We start from the raw sequence: 22,807 nt of genomic DNA, 5'->3' as shown, positions 1-22,807 counted from the left end.
TCGTATCTTTCCTCTAATAATTCACCTCCTTCCTCTCATTCAACTCCGAGCCTACCTCAGCTGTGTTCTCTTTTTTCCATCCTTGCGTGCCTGTTCTTCCTTCAACTTCCAATTCTACCTTCAGTCCAACACAGGATCAGCCCCCCTACATACTCTACCCCAGCTGCTTGGCTTGCAAGGCCCATTGACATGCTCCTTATTTTCAGCTATTTTTAGCACCACAATAAAGCTCAACAAAAAAGAAACACTTCCCAATATTTCCAGACATTTCACATTAAGTGTGCTTCTGGGGAGGGGAAACGGTTCCACCAACAGAGGCCTGCCAAAGCAAATGTAATCCAAGGGAAACAATAGCATGAAAACAAGGATTTTTTTCATGAGGTGCTCTTTTGAGCAAATGCTAAAATCTGTATTTTTTCGTTTTTTTTTTTAAAAGACGTCTGTGACATTTGAAATAAAGAGTGGTTTTGTTGGTTTGCAGGGGAAAGTAATATCTTCCAGAAATATTGCAGGGCCTGGAAACAGATGCCTGGAGTGAGCAGGGGGATGAACTGGGCTTGTCTGGAAAGAGCCCAGATGTCCTTACGTCAAGTGAGCGCTCTGTTAGCAGCTGGTATTCAGCAAAGTTGCAGAAAAACTGGATGAGATGTTACACTTCAGACTGCAACTTCATTTATAATGAAACTTACATCAATGCTAATTCTGTGACAGGGTCTTGGGTTTAACTGAAAGACTTGATTTGAATTGTAGGTCTTTGCCCAGCTATAAACACTGTATCTGTCTGGAAAAGAGCATCAGTCAAGAAATAATGAAAGGTGACAAGTTTGATTGAATTATTCTGTCTTAAACAGAAACTAATTGCTACCTCTACCAATGTTTCTGGAAAATCCAGCTGTCAAAATGTTTTATTCTGTTAAAATAAAAGTTTTGATTGGAATTAAACTCGCAGACATGGAAACCGGCATGAAACCCGTGTGTGTGCGTGTGTTTACCTGTCGGCGAGCTGTAGGACACGGTGATGTCTCCGGTCAGGTCAGCGGGGGGGTAACGGCCGTTGAGGAAAGCTGAAAACGCCACAACAGTGGACGAACCAATACCTGAAGTGAAAGGACAAAAACACGTTGACTTTAAGATGGAAATAAAAACTTCATTGTCAAGCATCTGTTCCACGAGCTTCTCAGACTACGTGAAATCTCTTAAAGTTTCTGAAAGTAAAAGATATTACTAAAATCAATAATTATTTTAACTACAGCAATTACTAAGAGAATTAGAAGTCCTTTGAATGTAGCCTTTCCTGTTTTAAGTTGTAATCTTTGATGTCTGTGCCGTTCAAGCCGACCCATAAAATTTCATAACATGACGCAGGGTATCATAATGGCCAACTACGTGTTTTTTCTACACATATTTTCCAGACATGTGACAAAGGTCCCTGGCTGGAGGTAAATCAGAGTGATTCTGTTCATCGATGACAAAGAGTATTGCAAATAGTGAATTACTGTAAGCTGGCATGCTTGCTCTTTTTTTCTAATTTAAATAATGATTTAGCATTTCTGTGTTTCATTCTGGCAGATAAAGATAATGGCTGGATTTTGGCGAGGTGATGTATGGCTGCTTGTCGTTAGACTTTGCCTTCAATTCCTGAATGAAAAAGGAATTTTGTAGAGAAACATGTTAATTTTCCTCAAGGCAAGGGAGAAAACAGTTTTGATATTAGTACTGTGACTGAGTGAGTGCATTAAGAAACACAAAATTGCTGAAAATGTTGAAACAAGACCCAGCTTTAATCAAGATGACATTTTAACTACTGCATTCTAGGTGAGAAATGATGCTAAAGGCTGCTGGAAAAACAGAAATATCAAAGAAAAAAGGACATTCCTGTCCAGACAAATGGTGTGAACCAGCTGCAAAACTGTAGAGCAAGGTCAGGTTCCAAGATTGGATATTTAAAGGGGCGCTCAATCAACACCAACGTTTTCTTGGGCTCTAAGAAGTGTCGTCATCAGGGTTATATCGGCTTGGTCTTAAAATTTAAAACTCTTCCACCAGATCCTGCATTACAAACTGAAGGTGTTACGTCTGAAATGCATATAGGAGGCAGGAAGGGTCTAATGAAATTGAGTTGCATTATGAGAAGTGTAGGATCCACTGTGCAGAAGCTTGAGCTATTGACCTCTTAGATTTAGACCATTTCAATATGTCTTTTGTGAGTCCTCAGGCTTTATAGAACAGCAACACTAAATCACACGAGTGCTCCTTCAAGCAATTTGCGTTATATTAATGTAATTTTTTGAGTGAGGTGTTTCGTACGTCTAGAACCAGGAGTACCAGGTTTAGTCTGGTTCGGGAAAGATGTTAAATAATTGGATAAGGAAACAAGGCAGCCAACGAAGCACACAAACTTAACGAGTCAGCATTCTTAAGGTGTGGACAGGACAGGATACAGCCAACCCAATGCTAACCAGACCCCTTACTGTACACACACGCACACACACACACACACAGAGGTATGCTTACGTTAAATATCTCCAGGCAAGGTGAGGACAGAGGATTAACAACACTAACCAGAACTCAAAGCGCGTGCACACACACACGGCATGTTAATTATACTGTACGTAGCTTGAGAGAGGGGTGATGACTTGTAGCTTCCCTTCAAATACCCCAAAACCAACAGAGAGAGAGAGACAGAGCAAACAAGCTGTAGAGGAAAAGCAGGGATCAAATACAGACGGAGAGGAAAGGATATATTACAGCTAATGGCTTCATGCAGTCACACACACACACACACACATACATACACACAGGGTGGTGGGGTGGTGTAATGGGCCATGATGTTCCTGAGCTCGGCCTGTCACAGGTGACTGCACCCCGAGTATGTGTGTGTGCGCGTGTGTGTGTCCAAAGGAAACAGTGTGTGTGTGAGATGACTGAAAGTGAGGTGAGTGTGTGTATTTCAAAATATTTGTTTCCGACTGTGTACAACATTCTGTCTAAATGTATTTATTAAAACAGCGGAGGACCTCAGTGACCTTCATCACACACACACACACACACACACACACACACACACACACACACACACACACACACACACACACACACACACACACACACACACACACACACACACACTCAGAGAGCCTCTCGAGTTGAGGAGAGACGGTGCAGGAGGAGGCGAGATGGATGAGAGGACATGAAAGGAGAGACGACGACACCTCCCCTCCCACAGACAGAAGACAAGATAAACGATAAAAAGCAGACAGAGACTTTCTCTACACTCTGTCAGACGCCCTGACAGCGTGACCTCCTCTATCCCTTCTTTTCTTCCTTCCTTCCTTCCTTCCATCCTTCCTTCTCCGCCCTCCTCTCTCGTAGCCATCCCTTCATCATGTTCCTTCTCCCTAAACCTCCTCCTGAGCATCTCTTCTTTGTTTTTTCTTCTATTATATCAGTAATGCTCAACAGTTTGATGGCCAGGAGTGGGATCAATGCTGAGAGTTCAGAAAATGTATCTGCCAACATTCGTTTTCTGATCTATACATTTTTGATGATCACATAAAGGAATAGTTCAACATTTTGGGACCACTTTACATGAGGTTATCAACAGCACTTTCATATGTGCAAATATGAGGCTGGAGTAGAGATTTGACAAGCCTAGCTAAGCATTAAGACGCAGGAGGAAAAAGCTACTCTAGCTCTGTCCAGGGGGTAAAAAATATGCCTACCAGCACCTTTAAAGCGTTTTACGATGAGTTATGGGTTTCAACTGTTACTCTCCAGCTGTCAGTTAGTCACTGCTCCCACAAAGAAATAGTTCCAGTGCAGACTTCCCAAAATATTTAATCAAAATCTGTGCTGACGTGGTGTCAGATCTAACAGATATTCACTGCAGGCAGTCGCGTTGTCTTTCTGTTGCATCGTTATCATTTCAGGAGCAGAACCGCTGAATCTGAGTCGGTGCATGTCAGTGAAGAGTCGGTTAAGTGTTTTGCCAACAAGCACACTGGAACGCATTTTTGCAGCTCAGCTTAGATGTGGTAACGGATTCTTTGTGGCTTCACTTGAGTTTATTTTTTTGACATGAACCTAACGGTAACATTTATGCTGCAACATGCAATCATGCACAGGCCCCAGATGCATTGTGTTTATAGCAAGATGCTAATTTACAACACCTGTCTGCGGGTGGCTTTTTTAAAAGTTAAAGCTAGAACAGAGAGAAGAAAAGAGAAACAAAAAGAAAAAGAAAAATACACTACAGAAGAATAAAAATAAATCAAACATCAGCCAGTAATGTGTACTGTCAGGCTCTAATTATCATACTTGACCTCTCCTCCATTATTCCGTCTTTCCTACCTCATCTTCCCTCTCCTGTGTTCTGGGAATTGACCCATTATCAGCCCGGCCCATAATGGAATCCAGTAATGAGCATTTTTCCAGTTATCGGAATCAGCGTTAAAATTAGGTGTTTCTTTGGCTCTGATGCAGCCGCCTCCCTCGGTCTGCAGTTACCCCTCGATGGTCTCAATCACTGTCCTGCAAACAAAACTATCTGATTGGCTACATGTCACAAGTAAGAGCCAAATTTAAGGCTGCTGTGCCACAGAAAAGCAAAGAGGAATACATTTTCAGTCTAGAGCAGATCCAGTGAGTGAGCACAGCTGTGTTTTCGGGTCGGCAGCAGATATTTCAAAATCGGTATGAGTGCGCCCTTAAAAAAAACAACATATCGTTCAATTTCTTATGTGTTCCCTCGGTTTTTTCACTTTCTTCTTTCTCCGTCCATCTCCCCTCCTGCTCTCCTTACTCTTTCTTTCTTCTACCTTCCTCCTCTCTCCATCCCTGTCATGCTGTCTGTCAACAGAAGGCTTTTAACCTTTGTGACCCGAAGGTCAGACTGGTCAGACTGGTTTAAGTGCTTTAAGTGTTCCCAGTCCCATTAAGGCCAACAAACAACACCAAAGAAAGACACAAAGTAATCCCCCCCCTCCTCTCTCTTTCTCTTTCTCTCTCTCTATCCATCTCTGTCTCTTTTCTCTTCGGCTTGTCATCACATATTCAGGCACATCTGGACAGCTCGGGGGGCTGCTGTGGGCGTCGAACCGGTGAGCTCCAGGTAACGTGTCCGTCTGCGTGACCTGGAGGTCCGACCCAGCGAGACTGTTCAGACTGGTCCCAGCGTTCTCAGGCACATTAACCCATTAACACCACTGCCAACAAAAACAAACTCCACAAAGGAGTCTGAAATCCCCTACACCCACTTCACTACCTCCTTTTTTTTCTCCTCCTCTTTCCCGACTTCTCTCCATCTCTACTCTTCTCACTCTCATCGGTTCTGTTTTCTTAACTTTCTCACCTTTTCATTGCTTCTACACCTTCTTTATCCTCACGTTTATCCCTCTATTTCTCCTACAGTTTCCCTTTTCTACCTAAATCTGCTTCACTTTTATCAACTATCAACGCAGTTTTGTCCTTTTACTCCCCTTCTCTCCATCACGCCCTTCTTCTTTGTCACCTATTCTCTCTCTTGTCTTGGACTGCATGACTTTAAGTTTTCCTTTTAAAAAAAATTTCCAACATTGTTTTTTATTTTGCTGTTCAGCACATGCTGTTAATCTTCCTTCTCTGCTCTCAGTGTTCATGTGCTATATTGCAACTATTGCTCCGACACTGATGTTCTGGATCACCTGCCACATACCCTTATAGTATTGTTGGTTCTGAGGTCCATGACTCCAGGGTTTAATAAATTGTGATGGCTCGCTTTCTTTATTTTATAGCCCTAAAAACAAATCTACTAAAAAAGCCAGATACCAGAAATAGATGCTAAAAGGCGTGCAGTTTACATGCTTCTTCAATTTTACCACATTCTGGACTAGCATTTACTTGGACTAACACTAATTCAAGAGGACACAGGATATGCTTGGAAGTCCTGATGTACACACAAAGAGTCATGTTGCACACACAAAAAATGCTTTAAAGATTTTACTTTGAAGAAAGTATATAAGAACTCACATTCTCCTTCCTTTCTACCCGTTCCCTCTCTCTACTTTCACCTCTTTCTCAATTATTCCCTCTTTCAGTTCCCTCCCTGCTTCCTCATTCCGCTACCTGTACAAAGCAAGTATAAAGAAAAAGTACATTTGTTCTGTCAGTTGAAAAAGATTGTAAATTAAGAAATGATGGAGAAGAACGCATCACTTCTGAAACACTGAGAATACCGTAAGTTAATGCAGGTTGTGGGCTTAAAAGTTAACCAGAGAATAGTTGTTCAATTCTTTCTTTTTCTGTGTGTGTGTGTGTGTGTGTGTGTGTGTGTGTGTGTGTGTGTGTGTGTGTGTGTGTGTCTGTGAGTGTGTGAGTGTGTGAGCTATCCTCAGGTTATGGTACTTGACAGCTCAGGTTAAACCAAGTACTGACTGTTTAGAGGAGGTGAGGGGTCAAGAGGGGTGGAGATGCTGATCAATACCACACATGGAGAGAGAAGAGGCATGTGTGTGCATGTGCATGTGCATGTGTGTGTGTGCGTGTGTGTGTGTGGCTGCCTTTTCTTCGCCATGTGCAAATAATATAAAAAGGAAAACATCGGGAGAAAAACAAATGTGGAGGGTAAATTTGCTCAGAGACATTCCCGGCCTGCTACTGCTTCACCTGTATGTGTGTACGTGTGTGTGTGTGTGCGTGTACGTGATCACACATCTCGTGAACGAGGGAACCTGAGGTGGCCATCGGTGTGGTGTTTAACACTGACCTTTGACCTCTACGGGTCAGGATCGGGTCGCTGTTGAGGGTCTGATCTTAAACACAACGAACCTGATCTTCACTCAGAGATAAAATGTCCAACATTAAAGATTTTATTTTCAAAACTCGCTTCTGAACTCAAGACAAGCTTTAGTTTCTTTACTGGTTCTGATTAGAGCTGATTGGATGAGGATGATGGTGGTTTGGCAACTGAACTCACAGAATTAAGTGCAGAACAGTTCACACAAACTGTGTAAATCCATCTGGTTCGAATGCAATCCAGACATTTATTTCTTAGTTATGAGTCAGCATTTAACTGTTCTAAGGATGCACATATCTGGCCATGAGCTATCGGTATGATAATGGCAAATTGATATCATTATGTATTATTCTCATAATTAAATTAAAGCTTGTAAATAGAGCCGCAAATACGATAGGTGTTTGTATGCACCTTCAAAGTTGGTTTGTGACCAGAGAGAAGAAGAAGAGGAGAGGAAGGAGAAGCAGAAGGAGAAGAAGAGGAGATGAAGGAGAAGAAGAGGAGGATGAGAGGAAGGAGAAGGAGAAGGAGGAGAAAAAGGAGGTGAATGAGAATGAAGAAAATCCATATTGTCCATCCTCTGCAAAACATTTGTTTTATGGGAATAATTTCTGATTGTTTAACTTTTTGTAAACTTTGTCTCATCAGTTTTTTGATTCTGGACACGAAACTTGCAAAGTGGAAGAGAGAATGTCAGAGTTGGTTAAGTGTGTACAGAGAGAAGAAAAGGATGGGTTATGAGAAGAAAGGCAGTAGAGGAAAGAGGATGTGGAGAAGGAAAATAAAGAGGGAAATAGAGGAAAGAAGATCAGCGAGAGAGGGAAGTAATAAAGACATCGGGGGGCAGGATGAGAAATGAAAAAGAGGAAGCAGAGAAAGTAAAAGAGGAAGAAGGAAAGCCAGAGCAGGAAAGAGAGAGAGAACAAAGGAGGCACTGTGTGGTGAACAGGGGATTGAGTCGCCATCTGAGACGAATAAAAACTGGAATAACAATAAAAGTCAGAAGGCGCTACCTCCCCTCCTCTTCCTCACACAGCCGACCCCGCTCACACGAACACACACACACAACCACACTTTTATCGTCCTTTGTTTTCTGTGACAAATCTCTCCGAGGAAGTTTGGAAAATAAACTTGAGTTGACATTCATACTTCTACTGAACACACATACACAATCATCACGCAGAGACAAGTGTAGGACGCATACTGAGCCAGACGATCGAAGACACATGGGACGACAGCAGTGCGCACGCAGATAAACACAGCAGCTGTAGCTGAAGGACGAAAAAACAATTCAGTTCCAGGAGAGATGAATCTTATAAAAGATAATTAGTTTGTTGTGTGAAGACACATCAGTGCGTGAGCAGGTGAGAGAGACGGAGAGAGAGAGAGCGAGGGATAAAGCGATGATGAGAAACAGACAGCGGAGGTGTCACAGCAGCAGTGTTGTTGTTATTAGTGTTGCTACGATAGTGCTTCTCTAAATTGCTGCCACATTTTTCCCATAACAGGCGTTACTTTGTCACGGCTACTTGTGTCTGTTCCTTGTCTTTGGTTTTGTTTATGCAAATAAAGAAGAGGTTCAAGTGAGTCATCAGTGACATCAGAATAAAAAATAAAAAAAGCAGACGCAAGCGAGGTGCTACGGGTGTGTACTGTATATGAATACCAGACCACAATGCTATGAGCGTTACGTAGAGATTTTAAGAATTTCACATATTACTACAATTTAATTTCAGTCTTCTTTCTCCAGGTTTCATACAGTCTAGGCACTACATACATCCCCTTGCAACTCTAAATGAGGGAGATTTATTTATGTAGTCTTACACCAGTGGCTTTGATTGTTTTTCCCTGCGATGTTCTGCAAGGTAAAATCACTGTTTGTATGAAAGGAGTCTGGTGGTTTCGGAGAGAGTGACATTAAGGCTTCAGTTTCCAGTCGAAAAAGGTTGTCTGATGGCAAGCTAAAAATGTTTTTTTAAATCGAAATAAGTGTAAACTTATGCTAATATTGTCTTTTTTTATGGTCCTTTCTTTGTAGCTAAAATCTGTGTCTCTGCTAGCCCACTTAAAAAAACCTGAACTATCTCTTTAAACTCTGAGAACTTTAGGACCAGCAACACTTTTCACTGGTTGTATTGTTTGTTTATGGTAATTATATTAATATTAATGAATCAATATGTAACTGAGTGAACAATATGTGCTAGTAGACTCTTCAGTATCTGAAACCCCCTGACCCCACTTCTTTAATATTGATTAGGCACTTTAAAAGCCTTTGAGGAATTAAAAATATGCACTTTTATCCCCATTTGAACAATTATTTTATCTCTGCCCTCTCTAAGGTGGCAGGCTTTTACTTTACCGTTCAGAACAACTACAAATACTTTTGGTGCAACAGAATCAGTCGATGCAGAAGCGGTCAGCAGCATGTGAATCGATGTTGTATGTTCATTTAAGAGTTTCTATTTCTTTACTTAAAACATCCTGTACAGGTGCGTCAATCCCATCCACATTTCTCTGCGTTTTCCTGGCACAAGATGACGTCCCCGTTCTAAATCTCACCTTCAAAGCTACGATTGCCTTGATTTGTTTTTCCAGACAGAAACAGCCATCAAAGACACCAGAACTAAAAAGAACTCGATGTGTGATTGCAGAGGTCTGGAAACGAGCTCGGTATTTGCACCTGAACAGTAAAACATTAAAATTAATGAAACATTTCCTGGTAATGGAAGTCATTTTTTTGAACTGTTTTGTATTTTTATTGGTCCTTAATTTACATCTGCGTACATGCTGTACTTACATACACTTAATACCAGGCAGGATTCCATCTACAGCTCGGCCATTTCCCCTGCAATCCATAAAGCGGGGTGCGATTTTCTGGACAAAATCACAGAGTAAACTTACTGTGTGACTGGGATCCAGCTGCTCTGAGCCAAGTCCCAGCATTCAGTAAAACTCACGGAGCCTCCCATTAATTTATTTTTTCCTAATTTTCCGGGACTGTAACGGATGTGAAACACTCGGTTTGGTGCCAAATCTGACTACTAAGGGTCAGCCACGGTGGTCCTGCTGCTTCTGGGAACTTGTGCCAGGCCATACTGGGCCGAAGCAGGCCAATGAGGGGTCTCGTAGGTAGGATGGGAGGAGGACAGAGGAGGGAGAGGAAGAAAGAAAAAAGACAAAGTGTGTGTCTGTGTGTGTGTTTATGTCACGCTCTTTTGTCTTCCTGCATACAGAAATCTGGCGCTGGCCTCCACGAGTCAATCAACAGCTCTCTACAGCGAAACATGAGAATTACTGAACACACACACACACACACACACACACACACACACACACACACACACACACACACACACACACACACACACACACACTTGGAGTAAAGTGTGTGTGTGTGTATCTATATTTAAAAGTACATCAGGGTGACACGCGCATGTGTTTATGCCTTTGTGTCCATGGATATGTATGTGAAAGTATTTATATGACTTAGGTTTGTATGTCTGTAACTGTGTGTGTGTGTGTGTGTGTGTGTGTGTGTGTGTGTGTGTGTGTGTGTGCGCACGCGCGTGCCTGAGAGAGGCTTCTGAATTTGACCCATCTGACCGCTACCTCAACTCATGTAAACAAAGCGTCTCTTTAGTGGTGTAAATGTAACGATGCAGTGAGTCACAGCCTCTGATCGTCCATATAAACAGGGAAACGCTGAGAGAAAAAACTGCCAAGAGAAATAAAACTCTGCAGAACCAAAAACCAACCGGACAAATACAGACGGACATCTTCTTCAATGAATTAACTCTAAATTAAGTTAGGAGGCTACCACTACTTCAAACTACTTCCCAAACCAGGTTTTTTCAGCTTACACTTCATGCTGCATAATCAGAAGATGAGAATGTCATTCATTAGGTCCACGCATTTTTCAACGTATCTCACAGTAGAAAAGCCTTAAAAGTGTCTAAAAACACGCAATCTTCGAAAGGTATGTTCATTTAGCAGAATGAACAGAAAATCCGCAGTAAGAGAACCCAGTCAGGAGCCAGTTTCATTTTTTCTCCATCTCTGAAATGTGATATCCTCAGCAGTGGAAATTTAAACTTATTTAAACCTAATAGGCTATTTGGTTGAAGTTGTTGTGGTTTACACATTATACGAGTGATTGGGGGTCACACATTATAACACATTTTACGTGGAGGGATCTCCAACAAATCTGTCTGGTCTCCAAACCACGTGTAGTGAACAAAACACAGGCGGAAAGTTAAAACAGGAAAAGACAGTAGATGTACGGTAGTGAAAACACTAGGTGGACACACGACCTTGGGGAGTTCTAGCCAGTGTACCGGTATGTTGATGTGATGTTCATGTGACTCACAAAAAGCTAAAGAAAAGCCTCCATTGCTATTATTTCCATGCTTGCTGATGTTCTGTTGCAGGCAAGCAATCATCACAGTTTCCCTCTGAGTTTGGACTTTTGTCTAAAAACTGACCCTGAGAAGAAAATCTGGGCTAAATTAGATTAAGGTGTTAGTTTAACTTTGTGCCCGTCTTTGCCTGGAACAGATTTTTACACATCTGACTCATTGGGTGTAAAGATCTTTCTTTTCCTTCAGCTCCTCTGCTGTCAGGTAAAAAAAAAAAGTACAAAAGCAACAAAATACTAAACATATGGACACGGACATCATGGAGCAAAGAAAACAAAATGCATACAAAGAAAATGTACTATAAAATACGGCATAACATGAAATGTAAGTCTTATAAAAAGTATGTGACCATTATTAATGGAGGCAGCTGACACAAGAATTTACAGGAAATATACTGCGTGTTGTGCAAAAGGCGCATCGTGTTTGAATTACCAGTTGCAGAGGTCACGTACAGTATATGTGCAGATAAGAATGCACTGTGGTAACACGCATTACATTTCAGCACAGACGCATCATGAATCATGGGAAAGCGGTGGTCATTTTGATTCAGAGCTCACAATAAATGGATGGTGTTCCAACCGCCTGAGAATGCTGTTCACATCTTGAAATCATAAATTCACAATCCATACTGGCCCTTCTCAAAAGACGTTGGGACTACTCCTCTCTGATGGATGATGGTTTCAGCAAATGTCGAGAGAAGTTTTGAGGGGGGGAAAAAAAATGACATTTTTCTGGTGCTGATCCAGCTTCTGTGCCTGTGTACATGGCTTCAAAAAAATGACTGCCGACACCATCCGCACCACGTCAGTATGATCTGTGGCAGCGTATTTGAAATACGACTTTGTACTGAATCATCTCTCGTGGGATTTACACCCTCGTAATGATAATGATGGTGACTGCAGGATGATTTGACTGTCTTTGGTTTGTACTAAACTGTAAATTGCAAAATTCCGACCAAACCAGGAGGTCCAGCAATAACATTCCTGTTGTGTCAAGACAAATATCCCATTCTGTGGTGTAGATAAAAAAAGAAGAATTTAAATCAATTCTACAGATGCAATTATGGGAAGTCGCTCTAGATGAAAGCAACAACTTGACACCTAAAATGATGGTTTTAGAAGAAAAAACTTCAAAAACGTAGATCTTCAATTTCACGTTCGAGTCAGGTGGTGAAAACAACAAAGCCACTACACACACACTTGTTTTTAAATCACCGATCGGCCTTGCCCCCACTTACATCAATGACCTTTTAACTAATGACACTCTTATTCGCACTCTTAGATCTGCATAGTTAGATATTTTATAACTCTTTTAAAAACTAATTTTTCATGAATTGGCTTTTAGCTAAAGTCTTCTTCTTATATGGTCTCATTCATTTATTTATTCTCAGGATTTTAATTCATTGTCTGTTATCTATGTTTTTATTTCCTCTTGTGTGCATTTAATTATGTAACTGCTCTGTGTATGTTCTGTTTTTATGCCTGTGTAGCGCTTCTGTCTTTGAAAAGTGTTAGATAAATAAAGTTTATGATTAGTTGCATTTGTGTATTGTCAGACCGCGGACATGGCTTGTCCTCATGCAGCAGCACCATCTTCAAAGGAGGCATTGTTTCGGTGCGAGAGGATATGACAGTTTTGTGCAACATCTCATTTACACCACAGAGGTGAAATGGTTGTTGGTGATGATTGATGGATGTTATGATGATTTCAGTCTTCACTTTAAATCATCCAGCTCACTGCAGCTCACTGAACATGAAACAACCTCAGTTTAGTTTGTTTTGCTGAGAAGAACAAAGGCATTTGAAATCTGGTGGACGTGCACACAACTGCAAAAAAATGATGACAAAATGCAAAAAAACTTGGGGAAACATGGACACATGTCAACATCTGGCAGCTTGAAAAGCAGAACATCGTAAACTAGAAACCGATAATTAAGTGTTTTTTCACGGCAGATACGGATAAGATGACCGATAATAATTCTCCTTTGTCTTGTTTATTGGTGGATGGCAAACCAACCACCTACTGTATCAGTGTGTTGATGACGTGCTGGTTCAGTCCATTTAAGCAGTTAATCGGTTTGTCTATATTTACCGGCTATAATTTTACCGAAACTGCTGATAAAATACATTTTTCAATATCCCATTATAGATCGTGCATCTCTATATGTTCTCAAATGAAAACCAACAGAAGAGAGAGACGAGACCAGCAGGTTTGAAGGATTGAAAGTTGAAGTCTTCAGATAATGAAACTAATCAAGAATCACTTGACTTTTCTTTCCAAGTTACAGATTGCTTATAGTTTTGCTGCTTGCAGCAAAATCAAATGCAAAGAAAGCAACAAAGGAAACTTCTCCCCTCTTGGTTCAGACCACAGAAAACAAACTGTGGGAGCGATCTGACACAGCCAGCGTTAGCCATATGTAGAGCAACAGGCAGAGCAAGGCACCAACACCGCCAGGGTTAGAGGTTTAACTCCCTGTGCGGCTACAGATTTTAAAAACGTGTGTTCCCATGGTACTATAAGGAGCCTCTGATAAAAACCTCCGGCATGGTTTGCATTACACACTCTGTAAATTTACGTTTGCACGTCAACATGCACACAAAAGGTGGAAAGAGTCAAACAGAGGAAGCAGAGGACATTCTGACGTGTAACAGCTCCAAGCGAATGCCAAATGCTGTGTTACAGGACGGGTGATGTTCTTTTAATGAGCCGACAGCAGATACCAGTGTTTGGGGTCGGGAGGTTGTGTGTACGCAGTGTCTGGATGATTCAGATCAAAGCTACCGCCGAATGGTCGAGGTGACCGAGTCTCCCCAACAGCCAGACGACAGAACACACAGTGTAAAGGCTGATAAGGGCTGAACAAATACACACCAACACACACACCTCTCACTCACTCAGTCACTCCCTATGTGTGTGTCTGTTCAGACTGTGGAGGAGGACGTGATGAAGGAGAGGAGAGCAGCTGACGAACTGTGTGTTGGATGCATGGACGTGTGGGTGAGTGAGTGACAGAAAGGTTGGAAAAGAACGGAAGTATTTCATGACGGTATGGAAGATCTTACGCAAAACCAGCTGCATAAGGGAACACACACACACACACACACACACACACAGAGAGAGAGAGACAAAGAAAGAAAGGCTGCTATACACTCACCCATGGGCTCCAGGACAAACTGGTCCTGAGTGACAGCCAGAGGAGGCTGAATGCTGACGGTCAGCTTAGAGGCCTGGACAACAGAACTGGCCTTCACCTTCACCTGGAGAGAGGAAGATAGGTTATTGTAGGGAGACAGGGAGGGAAAAACAAGACACATAATAAAAGAAAATGTAGAGAAATAAGATAAAGAAAGGGAGAAGATGAGACAGGGGGAAGAGGGAAGAAAACAATGGTGAGTTGATAAGGAGAGCAGGGAAATTCAGACTGACTGATGCCACAGCCCACCTGTATGGTCACTGAAGGGACGGTCAGACCATCGATATCTTGGATCAGAGCTTGCTGTAGGAAAACAAAGGAAATGATGAGACTGCCTGTGTGTGCTTATGGTTGTAAATATATAAATGTGTGCATGTGTCTCATGTGTTTACCGATTCACTGTCCATGTTGGCAGACACAGCAGCTGTAATAATCAGGTCCTCCTCAACGTCCGTTTTTGGCAGAATGTCTAAAATGACAATACAGGAGTTTTTCAGTTTTACATACAGAAACATGGGATGAGATTGTTTAAGTATTTAAGTGGACTACTGTTGATTAATGTAATAAATTCAATCGTATCTAATATATAAATCTACGAGCAGTCTCCTACCCTGAGTCCTGGTGGCCTCTCTGATGAACTTCTGCAGCTTCTTCATCTCAGCATCCACCTGCTCATAGTCGGCCTCCCTGGCGTCCACCTTGGGCGTGGAGAAGAAGGAGGGGTCCGTACCCATGTAGGAGCACAGGAGGTGACCGTCAGAGCTCAGACTGATGACGACTCCTTTTAACTCCCTGAGGAGAGGAGGAGAGGAGAGAGAGGAGGAGAGAGGAGGAATTTACTCAACAAGATGTAAATCTGGTACTTTTACTGAGTGTGTCCTTTGCGGTCCTTTTGTTGTTTGCATTCTGTTTCCTTCAAAGCAAAATTCAGAATTGGTTTTTGATGTGGAACGAGATGGAAAGAGGGAGAGCACGAGGAAATGCTGAGTGATGCAATAAGGTATGTTTCTGTTTGTGCGTGTGTGTGTGTGTGTTAACTGGTTGCAGATGTGTTGTAGTTCCACTCCACTGAGGTAGTAACACACACACACATACACACACAGAAACACACACACGCCGGGGGTTCAGGTCTAGAGCAGCGGCTGGCTCCACACCTGCACAGGAGGGTGTCTGAGGGGGCATAAAACTTTCACTTTAACTGCTGCGGAAACACTCACACACTCAGCTACACACACACACACACACACACACACACACACTTACACACACACACACAGATTTAAGACACTTTTATTTACACGTTGCCACATATATGCCTCTCTGTTGGCCAGATCACAAATATGATTGCAATCCGTCTTGGTTAAAGTGTTAGCTAATAACAATCCACAAGCCAACACAGAAACATGAATGAGTTGTATTTATATACTACAAGTGAGACAAACTTCATCGTCTTCACTCTTCAAAGACTCTAACTCACATATACAGATAAATGTTCCCAATGTTGTTCCTGGTTGGTTTTATTAGACTATGAGAGGAGTAACTCTTACAGAGAGGCGGATGCATTTAAACCTCGTCAACATTTGGCTAGAATGTGTCTCACACCATCTTTCAGCCATTGGACTTCAGCTAGTCTACATTTACACTTCGCTTTTGTGAGATCAGATAGCGAAGTGATGTAGTCTAAAGCGGTTTATAGACTCACATTTATACAGACATGACAAACTGCTGTAGAAACACAAACACACATGTTCATAAAAATAGCTCTCACTTTCACTGACGCACACAAACACACACACGCAGCTTCCCCCCCAACCCCCACTGTAGTGGAGTTCCCACTACATGCGAGAAAAAAGACTGCCGATTAGGCCTGTCACGATAACAAATTTTGCTGGACGATAAATTGTCCCAAAATTTATTGCGATAAACGATAATATTGTCGTTTAGGTACCATTTTTCAAATATAATGATGTTCTATAAAAATGCAAATTCACCCCTTTTAAAGATCAATGAACATTTATTTTTAAATTAAAATGTAATTGTTATATAAAAAGACATTGCAAATATCCAAAATAAATAAACAAAACAACCAATAACAATGAATGACATGGACTCTCAAAAAAATTAACTTAAATAAAAACCTTACCACACTGAAACTATAAATAAACAACATTTGCCGAAATGCCGGCTTTTCGACGGTATTAAAGGGCTGCATTTCTTGTGCAATGTAGCGAACTACACTGTGTGCGCACCACTTAGCACTGTCACGCTTATATTTTGTTTGCTTAGCAAACGCACCACTAATGGTGGCCTGTCGACAAGACGGAGACTGCCCCTCTGTAGTTTTGGTAGCAGTTTTTTTTCCAAGCTGGGAATACTGCATGGGATGGTTGTGCTTCAAATGCAGGTTCAGATTAGTTGTGTTACCACTTTTGGTTAACACCGTTTTGTGGCAGATGCGACATACTGGCTCATTCAGGTTTAGTTGCTCACCGCGGTCATTTGGCTTGAATCCAAAGTGCTCCCACACATCCGCCGCTGATTTTGGCTTTGCAACGAACTCCATGTTGTCATCCAAATCTCTCTCTCTCTATCTCCACTCCTCACCTGTCTCGCATGCTGCACTGTGTACGCCAGGAGACCCGCCCCTCCCCCTCACACACACACAGACAAAGAGTGAGTGATTGACAAGATGGTTCACTCCACGGAGGAGTAAGGAACCGCGAGTAATCAGTCAAGATCAATGCACTGGAGTTAACTCTCTTGACATCCAGTGTCTTTGATAAATGAAAATTATCGACCCCAGAAAACTTATCGACCTCATTTTTTGTTATCGTTAGATTAATTGATTTATTGATTATCGCGACAGGCCTACTGCCGATCGTAAATATATACAGAAAAAACAGACCAGAGGAAACAGCAGCAGCTGTCAAAGATGTTTGCTGTGGATACGGACATCGCATACTGTATGTGTTAACACGAAAGACTACAGTATATAATACCAATACTACGAGAGGTATAGGTAGGGAGCCTGAATAAAACATATCATTTCAGCCTGCAGGTCCATCCAAAAGTGGTGACCTCTAAGTCCACTATCGGAGTCGATCATCATCTTCTTTCTGAAAAGCTTAACCCCGTCTTCAGGGACGTTATGCTACAAAAACATTCAGGGAGATTTGGTGTAAGTTTGGGACACGTGTTGACAAAGAAGTGGTCAGTTTTTGGTGAAAATCCAAAACATTTTAAGCATTTCTTTATAACAGACTGGGGTTGCACATGTACCTGAATGAAAATAATGTGTATACTTTATTTGATGTGTCCTGTCTGACACAATGGGATCAGAGCATAAACTTTGCAGAAAACTGCTGTGTTGCTTTTCAACTGCGGTTGCATGTTAATTATTGGTGCCTCAAGCTGCTCCCATCAATTTATGCATGCCAGGGTCTGATTTTCCACGGGTCTGTTTCAGATTGGGTCCAAATTTGGACTTGTAGTCGGTGAGGACAGTTTGGAAGGCCAAAGAAAGCCTGATCCTTTAATCCGAGGCTGGCAGAATTAAGTAATAAAATTTAATACCACCTCCAATGAAACAAAGCAAAGACTCCTGGAGCACTGCGTAAGTGTGTGTGTTCCTCTCCCACACACCAAACAAGACGATGACTATCAAGTGCTTTAAAACAACACAGCCTTGAACTAAACCAAACAGCTACCCAGACACACACTATCTTCTGCATCTAAAACACACACACACAAACACACACCCACAGACCACATCATTTGTCAGCCATGTTTGTATTCTGCGTTGTAATTGTATCAAATTGTGGTTCGATTGGAGTCTACAGCTGGCCCCTCCCTGCTCTGCTCTGATTGGACAGCTGGAAGAGATTGTCGGGTCATTTCCTGTCACACACTGGATTTCACAAGCTGATTAATACAACAAGACACCTGCTGTGCATATGTGTATTTACCTGCACGCATATGAGTGTGTCTGAGTGTGTGATCATATCAGAAAATGAGACCTACAAGCCTTCTCATGTGTGTCCATGCGTTGTGTGATTTGTCGGTTCCTGTGAGATAAAACTTCAAAGAGCAAAACTCCATTTAGAGAAACACTTGCACCATAGTGGGGGTGGAAAAAAACACTGAGAAACAAACTTGTGTTTCGGGTGTAAAGACAGGGAGCCGGGTGGAGCTTTAACAGCCACTAACAGCATGTTTATGCCCCTTTGACGGAGTTTCTCTGTTGTAGCTGGGAGAAGCTTGTTAAGCTCTAAATGCATGAGCGGGGCGATGTGTTGCATTTGCCAGAGAAGAAGAATAAATCATTCATTCATGTATGAAGTTGCATCTCTGCCGCTGCTGGTGAAGACTTGCTAACGTCATCAGCAGCTATTAAAGAGCGGTACAAACTTGGGTAGCAGTCAGCCGGCGTTCTGCACAGAGCTGCATCAATGGGAGGGTCCAAGAACTTTTACATCCGCAGTTTCTGACGCGAGCCCTGGCATTAATATGGCTAAATCCACGCAAAGGAAATGGTAAGAGCTGCCGGCTTAGGTCAGTGTTTGAAAACTTGCCATTCTCAGGGGTTGATTTTTGGAAACTCCAACAAGCAGATAGGGGAAAGGGAGAAGAATGCTGACTGAAGAGGTCAGCCAAAGGAATACTGTAAGTATTAAGTGTTTTACATCTACTAGATAGAATATATGATTTAATAATATTAGCCTATCCTTCCTGAGGTTGCAGTAAGGACTCCTTGATGAAGGGGTTCCAGAGAAATGTGTCTTGGTTCCCACTGTCAGTCACCCTAAAGAGGTTCTCAAACTTATCTCAGAGAGAAACTGTGACATCAGATGTGTTTTGATGGAGGTGGTACTCACGGGAAGTTGGCGATGCGAACGGCCACGGGCACAAAGGGGAGCTGGGCTGCCCACTTCAGAGTCACATCCTGGTAAATCAGCAGCATGTTGGTGTGGTTACCCATCAACAGGTTGGTCGTGCCATCGGTCACTAAATAAAACCAGAAGAAAAGACCATATTCATGTTAACTGTTCGTAACAAGTTGCGTTAATGACCTTAAAAACAAAGTGATAAAATAATAAATGATCACAAAAAAATGAGGTGTAAAATCCACCTCATACCTTAGAAGTTAGAGGTACTCCAATATAAACTTCACTTTAATGTCATGAGTCCACTTACTGACTTATATGCTGCTATGAAACCCAGCCTCAGTTTCATGGCAGCACAAATTCGAGGGTTTTGTCTCAGATTTTTAGCTTCGGGCATATTCACAAATCCAACCACAGAGTACAGAAATAACAAATTCCTGTGGTGGGTGGCATTGCCCTTAAAGATGAGTGCCACTTGCTCTCTCCTGTACAGAAAAAAAAATCATCTCTTTACATCTCACATCTGTTTTGTATATAAAATTTTGTCATTTAGAATCTTTCATTTTAAGACAAGGTCAGCTTTTATAGGTGTATATATAACTAAAGTCACACATACACTTTCTCCTGTGACTCACGGCTTGAAACATTAAATATAAATACTATTTATGTTCTACTACTTATGTTTCACACACACACACACAAATGTCCAGTCCATCCCACCAATGGCGCAGTTACCACCTAGAGAGATCTGAGGTGACGGCCACACGCAAAACAAACACGCCTGACACACACAGTTGAATACACGAGTTAGAATATGGTAACAGCGGTCAGCAGGGTGGCACAGCGCAGGGGTCAAAATGACAGAGTGTGTGTTGGTGCCACATCAAAGCAAACACACACCTTCTATCTCAGCATCAGCATTATAATTACAACCTAATTATAAAGGTCTGATCTACGTTCTGCCGTCATGCTCAAGCCGAGCATTAGCTTCTTTCTTTCTATCCTTTCCTCTGTTACTCTTCAATCTACAACTCTTAACTACACACTCTCTTTTCTTTCTCTTCTCTTTGGACCTCTTTTTCTTTTCCTCGTTCATACCTGCCAACATTTTCAGGCTGTGAAAAAGAGAGGGTAAAGACAAATGGCCTACTCTCAACGCATTCGCCCTCATATATCCCCACAACACGGATTAATAGAGTAAACAAAATGATGTGAGAGCATGGGTCATGCAGGGTTGCCAGATCCCATGACACATATGCCACATAGAAACTGAGAAACACCCATTTGTTTTGTATGAAAGTTAATGGAAGAAATTACCAATCGGGAACACAGTGGTAGAAATGGATAAAATACGGACACGCCAACGAAGATCTGGCGGTACATATGCTCTCTCTTGTTCCTCACCTGATTTTTCTACCCCTCTCTTTTATCCACTTTCTTTATTTTTCAACGCTCTGTCCCTAGTTTCACTCTCACTTTCCACTCGTCCTGCATTTCAGTTTTTCCAATCCTCGTTTTTCTTCTCTCCTTTACTCAAAGTGTCTGTAATCATTGCTTGGAGGAGAAAAGGTGGTCTCAGACATACACCAGGTACTGTTCTCTGTTTGGTTGCAGCCAGGGACAATTGTTGGATGTCAATCCCTTCCCTCTCCCTCTCTTTCTCTCTCTCTCCCAAACTTGCCAACCTTGAGACCTCTAAAAACAGGTAGGATTCTGGTGACTTTGAAAAACTGAAAACCGCATTTTTACTAGCTTTAAATCTGACTTTTTATTCTCATGAAAGAATGCAGAATAATTTGCCCCTCAGGTGTGAACTTCTGAATCTCTGGCATAAACTAATATTCAGCAGTAAAGTTAATTGCTCTTTGTCCCTGCCCCTTAGAGAGTTTGTGCACACCACTGGCCTACTTTGGTCAGCCTTTCAATGGTGACTCATGTTGCCTTTGACCCCCATAATAGACAGAAAAATCTTTAAAAATATTACAATAATCTATGCCACAGAAACAGGAATTCTTCTTTTCAGTATTTTTTCCAGTGAGTCACAACAGTACAGTAGACTTCACGCTGTACAGTGCCAGAAACAGTTGTGATAACTAAAAGGGGGAAAAGGTGTGAAAATTTGCAAAATAGTTACATTAATCAGGAATGCAGGAAAATTGTGATACCCGGGAGGAAACTGGGAGAGATGAAAAGCGGGAGTCTCCTGAGAAAATCAGGGAGGGTTGGCAAGTATGCTCTCTACCCATGTTCCCTTTGTGCCTCTCCACTGCATGCTGTCGAACAACGGTTCATCTCAGTGTTTTACAAATGTTAACTGGCTCTTGAGTGAACTCTACTTCTGCATGTTCTTGTTTCATTTCATGTTCATACTCACCAAATCATTCAGTCAGCAATTGAGCCCTAATCTGAATTAATCTGTCACTCATTTGTCTTGTTTCTAGAAGTGGGGATCATATAATTTTATTTCAAACCAAGAGATTTAGTCTCTCCTTGTAGATTGAATGCAGGAGCTGAACTTGAGGCCAATAAAGTTGTTTGGGAAAGAAAGAAACAGACAGACAGACAGAGGGAGGTAGACAGGGAGAGGGAGGGCAGTGGTCCAGCAGAGGCAGCTGTGAGGCTCAAGGCCAGAAGGAAAGCGTTAGGAAACCCTCAAGAGATCACTGTTGTCAGTCCTCCTCTGCACTACACTCACAACTGTGAGGGTTCTGTGGAGATCCACAAAATGGCCTTGCACCATAAAAGAAATCTTTCTTATTGTTGGGTTGCAGCTCCGACAGTCACAGTGTCACTAAATGTTGGCCTGTTGACCAAGCGTGGACGCAGAAGACAGCAGTGATCGTGGGAGTGGCCGTCTTCCAGCCATGTGGGAATTTTTTGTGGTTTCGATTGTTGACAGGAATCACGTCCCAATAAAAGCTCCTTTTGTTGAGCTGGCAGATCATGTATTGAAATTTATAGCCCATTTCCAAGAGCAATTTGAATAATCTAAATAATGTCTGGAACATATAGTGAGGGGCACTTTAAAAGCTGAGATATTTTAATTCTAAAATTGAAAACAGATATTGGTCGAAAGCTCTTGGCCGTTCTTGTAATCCCTCCATCAATTCTCCCCTCTGGATCCTTCCCCTAGTCTATTTTTCGCTATCCTTCACGTCCTTTTTTATTTTCTCTTTCCATCTGTCAGCTCTCTGGTGTATTTCGAATCAAGTGTTATACTCTCACAGAAACGGCTCTGTGGTACATTGTTGCGTAAACTCAACCAGACAGAAACATTTTTCTTTCTCATAAAAAGGTTGTTTATTGTTCCATGCACAAAAGGTTATACACAGAACTTTTATTCTACTGTATTTGAGCACCGTTCTGGAGGTCCGACCATATCTGGGTGATTAGTTTTGCTTGCGGTGATAAGAATCAGGCTGCAGAGAAGTTATACCACTTTCCTCCTTTTTATTCTATATCAAAAAATAAACAAATTCAAAGTGGAAACAGACAACTTTCCCCACCCTAGAGTTTCTAAGTGGTATTATTGTTGGCGCTG

The 22,807-nt window shown here is 41.9% G+C and overlaps 1 protein-coding gene across 1 annotated transcript in view; it reads right to left on the bottom strand.

The window, feature by feature from the left end:
- bbs9 (Bardet-Biedl syndrome 9) overlaps nucleotides 1–22,807 on the bottom strand; it is a 165,215-nt gene that overhangs the window by 118,620 nt on the left and 23,788 nt on the right. Inside the window, exons 9-14 of the mRNA XM_073485538.1 lie at nucleotides 19,258–19,387; nucleotides 14,994–15,175; nucleotides 14,776–14,852; nucleotides 14,633–14,686; nucleotides 14,345–14,447; nucleotides 993–1,097 (exon numbers count right to left, since the gene is read on the bottom strand). Of these exons, the coding sequence (XP_073341639.1) occupies nucleotides 993–1,097; nucleotides 14,345–14,447; nucleotides 14,633–14,686; nucleotides 14,776–14,852; nucleotides 14,994–15,175; nucleotides 19,258–19,387 (651 nt within the window). The remainder of the gene's footprint in view (nucleotides 1–992; nucleotides 1,098–14,344; nucleotides 14,448–14,632; nucleotides 14,687–14,775; nucleotides 14,853–14,993; nucleotides 15,176–19,257; nucleotides 19,388–22,807) is intronic.

Source organism: Pagrus major, chromosome 17 (assembly GCF_040436345.1).
Source record: "Pagrus major chromosome 17, Pma_NU_1.0".
In the NCBI taxonomy this organism is placed as follows: domain Eukaryota; kingdom Metazoa; phylum Chordata; class Actinopteri; order Spariformes; family Sparidae; genus Pagrus; species Pagrus major.
The sequence above is the reverse complement of the archived record's forward strand: the minus strand, read 5'-3'. Positions and strand labels throughout refer to the sequence as shown.